Source organism: Sinohyriopsis cumingii, chromosome 17, assembly GCF_028554795.1.
Source record: "Sinohyriopsis cumingii isolate HCF-2022 chromosome 17, ASM2855479v2, whole genome shotgun sequence".
NCBI classification, from domain to species: domain Eukaryota; kingdom Metazoa; phylum Mollusca; class Bivalvia; order Unionida; family Unionidae; genus Sinohyriopsis; species Sinohyriopsis cumingii.
In genome coordinates, this window is record NC_142977.1 from 33,586,887 (window position 1) to 33,598,477 (window position 11,591).

Genomic DNA, 11,591 nt, shown 5'->3' on the forward strand with positions numbered 1-11,591 from the left:
GAGTACAGGTTTATCAAATTACTCCAGTGGGCAAAGAGAATTTCTCTTGCTAATGTCACTGATGATACACAAACTCTGCAATTCGTTCGTCTCGCAACGGCGATAGAACAAATTAGATTGGCGTTATCTGGCGAATATAAAACAAAACAGATTGTGGGAATGCGAGTAAGCTAAAAACCCACAAATGGCAAGACCACTTGCAGTTATTTCTTCTTCCTCAATACTAGGTGGCCTAAATTGTGATTTGGGGCGATAATATATCTCCAAGTAATGGCGCTCTTGTAACTTCTTCGACTTAATTCGCAACAATAGCATAATCATTCATATTCTCACCAGCGATTCGAAATACAAGTGGAACCCAATTTTTCTCCGAGAAACTGGCGGTGTTTTGATCTATTAATTTATCACGATCTGAATACTCGAATGCTTCAACTGCTATAGTTTTCACTTCAAGTAGTTGAGGACCCTTTTAGATAAATCGGGCTGGTGGTTTTGGTTTTGGTTTTGATGCAGAAGTATCCTTCGCATCGCCGATACCCTCAATTACTTGTATTTTTTCTTGTAATTATGGTTGAGCAGCAGCTATTTCAGTTGGAAGATCTCGTATAATCTTTTTAGTAGCTTTGGTTCTTTGTACGATTTTTCAGCCGCTATAACGGTTGGCTCTAACGTGAGAAGATGACCTTTAGTAGCATCCGTGACGGGTTTAGACAACTCTGCTGTACTGCTGAACTTATCGGAAATCCCTCTCTGGCCTCCTGACGTTGTTGCGGTTGCTGTTTGACAGAATCACGGAAGGGCTGATATTTCTAAATCGCCTCTAGTTGTTGCCGAGCTATTTTAGCTGTACGATATTCCATGGTTAGCGCCGAATCACTCATTAGTATCACAGTGACGATTTAATTACAGGCCTGTCGCCATCGCAGCGACTATTATTCTGTTCGTGGTCCAGCACCCGGCTGTAAACAGCGACGCAGACAATCAATGACGATCTACCACCTCTCCTTCCCCGATCATAAACAGCAGCAGAGATGGACATCGCACGGATCTACCTTTCAGCCTCCCTGACGCGTTAGAGGCCTTGATTTATCCTTCTCGACCTTGTATGTCCATTTTTGACTTCTTCTCTAATTGGGTTCTCTATTTTGTAGACCTAATGGTCTATCCAGCCTCCCTGTTGATTCTTTTTGAGATTATGAACCTTTGATATAATTCTCTTTAATTTGCCTTAATTTGCAATTTTTATTATATTTATAAAACAGTTTTGTTTAAGTTTCGTTTCATTATTTCGACAATCTTGATTATGATATTTATATAACTTAGAACTACCATGAAAGTTGATATGGACTCTTCGTTGTAGGCCATGTATTGCTGAGCAAAGTGTATTACTTGATAGAAATCCGCCACGGTAATGACTGAGCAAAGTTTATTACTTGATAGAAATCCGCCACGGTAAAGACTGAGCAAAGTGTATTACTTGATAGAAATCCGCCACTATAAAGACTGAACAAAGTGTATTACTTGATAGAAATCCGCCACTATAAAGACTGAGCAAAGTGTATTACTTGATAGAAATCCGCCACTATAAAGACTGAGCAAAGTGTATTACTTGATAGAAATCCGCCACTATAAAGACTGAGCAAAGTGTATTACTTGATAGAAATCCGCCACGGTAAAGACTGAGCAAAGTGTATTGCTTGATAGAAGTCCGCTACGGTAAAGATTATTACTTGTTAGAAATCCGCCATGGTAAGGATGTAATCTAAAACGGCAATGAAAATTTTACAAACTTTTCCTTCAAACATTCCTAAATTTTATGGATGAACTACTAACCCGTTCACCGCCTGTATTTGAGTCAATATATTCAAAAGTACCTTCTAAATGAGATTATTTAACATTCCAAGGAATGTTTAATAATTTTTGGGAAGGCTTGGTGTTAATTATTTATTCTTGCAAAACAAACAAACCCTCCATGGACATGTTTCAGATTGTTTTGTTTTGTTAGTAATGAAGCATTTACTAAAATCGATCTAATAGCACACGTGACACGGGTTTTTATTCTGCAGACCAAACAGCACATTGAAACAGAGGGAATGCGATTGTCAAGTGACTTCTTTCTGCCAACACTTTTGAACACAAAGGTATCTATATTTTGTATGTTAGGTTATTTTAAACGACCAATATGCTTAAACTATTTTAGTATAATTTTTGGTTTTTTAAAAGATCTGTATTCTACATATTGAAGGAATTAGCAGTAAATTTCTTGGAAACGTTTCCATTCTTAATGAAGTTTGGTCAAATTATGATTGACAGGCACTCAATATCGAATGAGACAGACATAATTATTTGTTATTAAATTCCTCATTGAACGATGATCAATTATTTACCTGTATCCTTGGTCAGTTAATTTAGTCAACAGGATTAATCGTCATTCCTGCTTGCTTGGTTTTTAAAGGCATTATTTTAGTATAATATTGTCTATCAATGGGATCCAATGCTCTTCCGACCGGGTCTCACCTGGATTATGAGTTTAAATTTGGGTCATCCAACTAAACTACAGTGTCTGCCTAAGGTGTTATTCAATTTTAATACATTTTTGCATCTACAGGGAACACTGCAGGTATATATTGATGACTTCTTCGAAAAGATGCTGACCGCTGATGACCAGGTGCCAATAGCAATTAAGTACTTATTTGACTTCTTTGAGTCTTGTGCCCAAAAGCATGGCATTACTGATCCTGACGTTCTTCACAACTGGAAATGTAACAGGTAAGTAGAAATGGGCTTTAGATGCTCAACAGGCTTTTATCAAGAAAAGTTCATCCCATTGTTTGGTATTAACCTTTGTGTCTTGTTACCGGAGACAAAGTGTATGTTGGGGTGTTTCCTTGTTGAATAGGTTGTTAGTCGTTGATATACAAATTTTGAACGTGACTCAGATGTTTTAGTTACCTAAATAGCACAACTTAATTATTATTTTAGTCTTTAATACAAAATAGATAAGGGTCCTTACTACAGCCCATTGACATATTATACTGTAAACATGTTGGCAATGTCATCTATAGTTAAGTTGCACAGTAGCGGATGTACAACTTTTAATTAGGTTGATAAGTTCGTAAGACAGCAGTAACTTTCAAGTGATCCCTTCAAAGTTTTACGAAGGCTTCTTTCAAAGATAAATTTAGGATTTTGTACAAATCTTGAATAAAAAGAAATCATCGTACAAATCTTACATTTTCTCAGGAAGTCCATATCTAAAACCTGTCTGGTTTTTAAATGTTTTTTCACGACATTTTGATGAAAGTTCTGGGTGGTATTATATGTTCTACATATTTGTGTGCCAACGTTCTTTTCAACATTACTAACTACTTCAAAGTATCCAACTTTTGGTTAGCTTGCACCAAACGTTAGTTTCTATAGCAAGAAAGGAATGTTATAAATACTCGGAAAATTATTGATTTAGCAATTACATATTACGATGCAGGTGGGGGTGGAGACAATGGTAACTTAAAAAGAAGAGATATTGAATATATATGGTAAAAATAGTATTCCACAAAACTGTTGCAGTGAAAATAGGTATCTGGACTGAATATTGGAAAATAATGTAAAAATATGAAAGTATTGCTTGAAAAAGCATCTACTGACTTGGGCCAAATATTTTGGCCTTTATTCACACACTCCACCTGAATTTCAGTAAATAAAAATAAAGAATGATAAACATGACACCGGCAAAGTGTATTGTTTAAGCAAAAAAATCGGTTCGTTAGGACTAGTTTTTATCAAGCCTATTTGAATAACTATACTAAAACGATAACTAGCAAAGGCTTTTCTCGATGATAAAGGCAAACGTTCAATTTTGTAATATATTTATTATGATTAATATTGAAATATAAGAACTTAACTTTTATCTTCTCAATGCAGAATAATCAAGCGCTACAACTCTGATACATGAAGCTTATATAGTTCTTTTAGACACTATGTCTAACCTCTGTATCTGTCAAAAATCGCATGATGTGTAATGATATTTTATCTCTTCTTTTTGAAGTTTGTTATTGCGGTTCTGGGTAAATATCATCAAAAACCCTGAATTTATCTTCGACATCCATAAGTCAAGCATAATGAATTCCTGCCTAAGTGTCATCGCGCAGACGTTAATGGACAGTTGTTCTACATCAGAGCTGGTTCTAGGCAAGGTGCGTAAAATACATTAAAAAATAAAGAATGAGACAGTTTACTCAACACGACTATGAGATATAATGAGCGATTGATGGAGACAGTCGAACTGATTACAGTTTTACTCCTCTGAAGATGTCATACTCCAATCCACCATGTTTGTCGTAGCGTTTTCCATCTTGTTTTTGGAATACCTGGATTATTTGAAAAACATTGTTGTATAGCATTTCCTAAACGCGTATGACCATCTTTACAATTTTCGAAAGAATGTTCATTGTTGACTTCTTGAACTAAATTTCATGCCCCACTGCATCGCAAGAGAACCATTTCTTTTATCTTGAGAGGTAACTTTGATCTGTTTTGTTTTTCATTTCTTGACACCAGTTTTTCTCCCTCAATACTTGATCATTCCCTGTAACAATTATACATAGGCTATGTACAGAATCATATATCATTTAACAAATCACGTGACGAAACAATCAGTATTGCTTATTGATTCAACTGACCTAACTTTTCAACTTCTTTTTACAGCACTCACCATCAAATAAGCTTCTATTTGCCAGGGATATACCACGATACAAAGGCATGGTTCGAGCATATTTCCAAAGTGTAAAACAGAAACCTTCAGTCAGTGATCAAGATATGAATTCATTCCTGAATGATCTTTCGAAGGTAGTGGATACGTTTTTAACAGTTTTACCTTTCGAAAAATATGTTTACCGAGGAATAAAATATTCTTTTATTCAATGATTTTACAAATATACCAGTATGTAAAAATCACAATTTATCACAAGTTAGGGTACACACCCGTCTTAATGCAGAGTTACTTTCAGCACCTTGTCTGATTTTAATGAATGTACTTAGATACCTACTTACATAGTGATATTGACCGGTCAGGTGGCCCAATGGTTAGAGTGTCCACCTCGGATGCGGGAGGTCACGGGTTCAACCCCGACCGTGTCATACCCAAGACTTATAAAAATGGTACTAACAGCTGCTGCATCAGGCACTCAGCATTAAGAGGTTAGTGTTAGGACTGGTCGGTCTGATGTCAGATTATGTGACTGGGTGGGACATCATGCTACATGTCTGCTGCATGATACCCAGTGCTAGACATCACTATAACTCGCCACACTGCAGACATCGTAGCGATATGACTGAAAAATTGCTAAGGCTACGTTAAAAATCCAAAACACCCACCCACACACACACCCTGATGATATTACTTACTTCCATGGATACTTATTCTTACTATACTACTTACTAAATAACTGTGTAAATATCTGATTTAATTATTTTCTTGTCCTTTTACTAAATGTATAGAAAACCTATGCGTCGAATGCAAGAAGTATGGAAAGATTATGGTTGGTGTTCAAAATGCAGAGAACACTAATGTGATGTGTACATAGTGTCAGTGTATGGAATCTTTATACTTTCTCTTCCAGAATGTGTCCGACAAACTGTATCCATCGTCAGCGTTACTGGAATTGTACAAGTACGCTTACAGTATCAAGCAAGCTGTAAGTCTTCTTCGAACAATTAATTATTATAAAGAAAAGTGATTATAACCTCTTAGTATTACATATGCATTTAATCCTACATGTTTCATCTAGTGTTTGATACAGTTATTAACTCTGTACTTCTGTATCACACGCCCAAATTTGAATTACTCAGGTGTCCTCTTTGACTCCTCGAATAGATATTTAGATGCAGTTAATAGAACTTTTATAAACCCTAATGCGTTTCAAATTTCATTCATTCATTCATTTATTTAATTCATTCATTCATTCATTTCGTAAAGCTAAATATATTATGAAAGCATACAAGTTGGGGTGGTTAGGTAATAAATACAAAACCGCATTCGTGTTTTGTTCCTGACTGGGGGAGAGAACTAGTTTAATATTGCCTCTGAATACATCACTGCTGACGGCCTCGACATAGCCGTTTGCTTTTGTTCTTTTTGCTGACTCGGAACAAAACAGGTATACAGTTTTATGTAAATATGACACAGATACGAATCGGAGTCTTAAAAATACATATTTAACGAATGCGAACACAAATGGGCTATAAAATAATCATTCTCTGGGGATTAGCTATATCAAGGTATGAATGCGAATGCTCTGAATAGTCTGACTTATCTAAGAACATGAGCACTGTACCGTTTACTCGATATCATTTATTTTCTTTCAAAGCCACGTTTTATTTTTGGAAAGGATTCGATGAGTAAATTACATCAAGATGACACTTTTTTAATATTGAATGCAAAAATGTTGAATTTATAATGATTTCAAACTCAAATGTATATAGTTATCTTAAATATACAACGCACTCACACTAACAAATTAAGTCCAGGCACAGTTTCGAAACATTTCGTATTAAATTCGTGATTAAGTTCTTCAAGGAATCATTGAAATCTCATTTTTGTAAGACACGATTTAAATCTATCGCGTACATCCATTAAGTATATCACTGCCTTAGTATGGGATCAGAGGCAGCTATATTTGAACAATTTACCCAACATATACTTGTAGATGATGGCCGCCCTTGAAGGATCAGACGAAAAATCGTGCTCAGTGCCAACGCAAGAGCTTATTAAGAGATTACATCAGGTGTACGATGGTGTTGGACCACAACTCCCAGCGCGTGGTCAACAGGCTACTTCACCATTTTAAGGGAATACAAAGTTATATTGGCTCTCTGTGTACTTACGATGGAGCGGTTACGATGATGTTCTTTATAATGACTGCCATATAATTTTCTTTGACATCAAATATGGTTCTACAGACATTTATCTCGAATTACTTCATTTGTAGCCACTGTATTGTTCAGTGACTGAACTTGATAGTAAATCATACATTGCTTTTGTAAGTGCCATAGATATCTTGAATCGTTAATGTACTTGATAGTAAATCACACATTGCTTTTGTGAGTGCCATAGATATCTTGAATCGTTAATGTATTATTCTTAGGAACATACGCTGATATTAAAGATGTTTTGACAGTCTTTGCTGTAGCACTGTCCATATTATGATGTGTGTCCAAATCATACAGATTAAAAGGTCAAGTTATTTGTCCGCACCTAAGTATGTTCGCTTGTGAAACAATATAGCATTTAACATGTTTAATTTTGTTTTTTAATTGCCAAGGTAGAATCATTTCAAACTATGTGCAGATTGTTATGCATTTTCATGCGCTATGTTTAGTTGAATATATACCCCCAAGTCACGGTTACTACAAAATAATAGTTAATTGATGTTTCCTGACTATTTACAAATTCACCAAATTTGAATGAGTCGAAGATTACAGACTCCTATTATCAAATACTCAAATATTAGTGAATGATTTGTTTCACAGTATGGTACTATGATTGTGTTATTGAGATCACATCGGTTTCAGCAACAGAATGCATGTGCCCCCGATTAGCTAAATATTTCCAAAGGTTTCGTGTACTTTTCGTTAGCTATATAACCTTACTTCCACATGACTGTTGTTACAGTTGTTAAAATTGATTACAAATATTGGACTTTCTTCCACATGTGTGGTATTGCAGCTGTTAAAATTTCATAACAGTAAGTTGACTGGAAAATTTATTTGCCCTGAGAAAATGTTAGCTTACCCAAAACATAATATCCCATCATGAGTAGTACAATTAAACAAAATATGACATATTTCAAAGCAATCGCATGAAATATTTGTTTCCTTGGTATCTATGTTGGTTCTTTACAACCATAGGCAATAGATAATGCTATCTAAAATGTATATGTAAAGAATAGATTTGTGAGTTATACTTTCTCTATTCTACTGTTCTTTGTATGTTTGCAAATCTCTCTCTCTCTCTCTCTCTCTCTCTCTCTCTCTCTACTTTTTTACTTTACCTAATATCATTTGCTTTTTGTTTCTGTTCCCCCACCCTTTCTGTGTCCTTTTTGTGTCTCTTTTATTTTTGCTATAGTATGCCACTAGTTCACTTTCCCTTTGTATGGTGGTATCTCGCATATTTCATATATTTCACGGTGATTTCTGGTAACTGTCTATTAGCATTTAAAAGCTTTCTTCAAAATCTAATCGATAGTAGTTTGTCTTTCTCTGCTTTTTCCCCCTTTTTGTCTGAGTTTCCGTTGTGGTCTCTGGTGGTGCCTGTTTCTTAGAAGTCTGTGTCCGATCTTTTGAGTGGGTAACACTTATTGTTGATTTGTATGGTCATTTTCCTTTGTGGCTTCATTTCTCTTCCTGGTTTCATTCACTGGTTTATACTCACAGGTGAAGGATTTGTCAACGTTTATTTTATTCATTTCCCAGTGTTTAACAATTATCATATATCATACAGTTACCTTTAAATCAGCGACATGCATCAAAATATTTCAGAATCCGACTTTCGTCCATTTAATTGTTTTCCAAGTAGTATGTAATCCTTGTAAATATTACGTAAACAACATATAATAAATGCTGCTTGTGGGTGCTACATTTTCCTACCATAATCACGTTTTAAAACGAAACTCTCATGGTGGTTAATTGTCAGATAGAACGATAAGGCAAGTTTATGCTAAAATTCATTTCAAATGGATCGATTTAAGTCGTATAGCTAGACACGAATTACACAAGGGATACAAATTTCCTGGTATTTCTGAAATTTACATGATATCAAAATGATTTTAGATTGAAATGTCTAGAGGGTCTCGTGCATTAAAAAAAAATCAGCCATATTTGTATATGTATAAATGTCAATTTTGAGTATATTTTAATGTCTGCACTTTTAGTTTGTTGTCATCCTTCTGGAGTATCCATGTTAAATTCCATTTATTACATTTTTTCATATATGGGAACTTAACCAGATAATAATGAATAGTAGGCCTTTTTCGGCATTTGACATATGGCTATCTCAAGATAGAAACTTTTATAATGTTTTGTCTGAAATTCTCTGGTTTAATCCAGAACCCATCAAGCGTTCTTCTTATAAGATTCTATGTACCATACAGAATAGTTTATTGATCAAAACAGCCTCACAAAATTATCATTGTTTAAAGTGTTCCTGGAAATAACTTCTATTTTGATGTGGTTAACCAGAATTTTTTAATCTATTCATTTCTCAAAGTCCTGCATTTTATACTGGAAAGGTTTGCGTATTTTCACAACTAGACCAGTAGATCTGACGGCACCCAGAATTAAATGGCTGTTACGATTTTGGAGTACACATTTGTGCCATTTGTAAATGTTGACTGTTTCAGAAAATTTATGCAAATAGAAAACATCACAAATATCATCGAAATTATCGGTACAATGTCTAAACTTATATTTCATGTTCCGACAATATCGATAGTTCTGAATGTGGTGTCACATCTCTGAATATACAATTATTCGTTTATTTAGGTTAAAAAATTCAATATTGAGGTTAGAAGAATTCAATATTTGAAGAATTCGCTATTGAGTTTAGCAGAATTCACTACTGATGTTAGAAGAATTCACTATTGAGATTACAACACCTCACTGTGTGTACATGTGCTTTCTGTACAGAGGTAAATAAATTCAGGCGCTGCAAAAAATGAATCGTTATACCTACTCTTGTTTCTCACAAACAACTTCTAATATATCGAAAATATATCACATATTTATTTCCAAAAGTGCGGAAAGTTTCTACTAATTGCTTGCTGCATTTGTTATATCAGCAACTTTTTGTGTTTTTTATTCCTAAATATGTCATTTAAGTTCTTATTCCTATTAATATATGAACAATTGCTTGTAACGTTTCTCCACTGTAGTGTACTATAGAATGTAAAGAATGCGTCTATGCATGCAGATTTCAACAGTGTCTTTTGTCATTAAAAACCAATTTGAATACAAGATGACATGTCAAAGACAGAACAGGGGTATTCAAAATATGTATTAGGGAAGTCCTTATATTCCCCATCCGATGAGCCCTTTTGTTCACGAAATGACTGGCTGTATAGAAATAAAACTATATTTGAATCGGATGTTTTAAATATACTTTTCTTCAAACACATGAGTAACATCCTCTAATGATTATCACCATATCCATGTGTATTCTCTCTCTCTCTCTCTCCAATTTGTTAAAATATATTTAATTAGGCAAAAATGGTAATTATGTAGCATGGTTTTCTTTGCATAATGTCAACGTTTTGGCTGTAACTTTGTTAAAATAATTGAGCGACTGGTGATCCATTTCACGGACAAAGTTCATTCTGAAAAGATATAGGTTTCCCATACCTCAGCCAAACACTCCTTGTCGATCATGGAGTAGTTTTGATCCCGAAGAAACAATTTTCTGCTCGCATCAGCGGCGGGTAAATTGAACCCCTCTTGTACACGAAGCAAAACTGCTTCTAAACAAAGGTCTGAGGCACGAGTCTTCAATGCTAATGATTTATTCAACTCCAGTAATTTTAGTATTCGTGCACTGATTACCTTTCTCTTAAGGGCGTTAAAAGCCCTGCATGAACCACAAGAAACTTTAATGGTTTATCTTTTGTAGTCAAGTCCCTGAACCGACTGACTATAGCGGTGAAATTTGCAACGAATGTCTTATAAAGTCCTATTAACCTAAGAAAAGATCCTAACCGTCTCTTGATTTGTGGAGCAGAATCGTCCGTGATCGCTACAATTTTGTAGGGGTGGGGTTCCGACTGTTTAAAACCCACTCACTAGGCGATCCGAATATTCTAAAGCAGAGTACGCGATGCAACACTTACTGGGTCTCGCTGTGAGATTTGCATTATCAAGTTTGTTGAACATCTTGATAAACACGTTAATATGCTCTCCTCAGGTATGTGTATACACCAGAACATGTCAACAAAACTATCTGCGTTTCTATTCATTTGATAATTTGTGCATAAGACGACAGTATGTTGGTCAAAACGAATGGCATGACTTTAAACTGTTACAGACCTCTAGGGGTAGCGAATGCCATTAACGCGCAGGGTATCATCAGTGAAGGGCATCTGCCAATATCTATTAGTGATATCTAATGTCGAAATATATTGGTTCTCTGCCAATCTTGGGGGAAAAACGTCGATATCTTGCATCAGTTACGCATCAGTAAGGTAGTTTTATTCAGTTGAAGAATGCAAAACCTGTTAACATTCTTTTTGATGGATACATGTAGTTTGACGGTTCAATCAACCCTCATGTCAAACAGTTTTACTTCCCGCCTCGATTGTCTCTCGTCCATTGATTCTGATCGGTTCTGACGTGCTTACATGTATCTCATGTTGTACTAACTCAGTATGACAAGGTATGTCTGAGCATCTTTGTAAGCTCTCATCGATCTGTTGACGCTGATCTTCGAATAACTTCGGCTTACGTTTACCGTATCTAATTGTTGTATTATCAGCCATTTAGGGCACTAGAGGGTAATTTCTGTATTGGAGTTATTCTTATAGCTTACCACCCGACTCGATGAGCGC

The 11,591-nt window shown here is 35.3% G+C and overlaps 1 protein-coding gene across 2 annotated transcripts in view; it reads left to right on the forward strand.

Annotated features, from left to right (window-relative positions):
- The window catches only part of LOC149778390 (plexin-B-like), a 115,813-nt gene extending 105,676 nt beyond the window's left edge, over positions 1-10,137 (forward strand). Inside the window, exons 31-36 of one of the 2 annotated variants that reach the window (XM_089939216.1) lie at positions 2,067-2,141; positions 2,609-2,769; positions 4,046-4,193; positions 4,705-4,845; positions 5,619-5,693; positions 6,705-10,137. In XM_089939216.1, coding sequence (XP_089795342.1) covers positions 2,067-2,141; positions 2,609-2,769; positions 4,046-4,193; positions 4,705-4,845; positions 5,619-5,693; positions 6,705-6,845 — 741 coding nt within the window. In that variant the 3' untranslated portion in view covers positions 6,846-10,137. Of the gene's footprint in view, positions 1-2,066; positions 2,142-2,608; positions 2,770-4,045; positions 4,194-4,704; positions 4,846-5,618; positions 5,694-6,704 lie in introns of those variants that run through there. The other variant, XR_016415497.1, reaches the window with a different exon arrangement.
- The last annotated feature ends 1,454 nt before the right edge of the window (positions 10,138-11,591 follow it).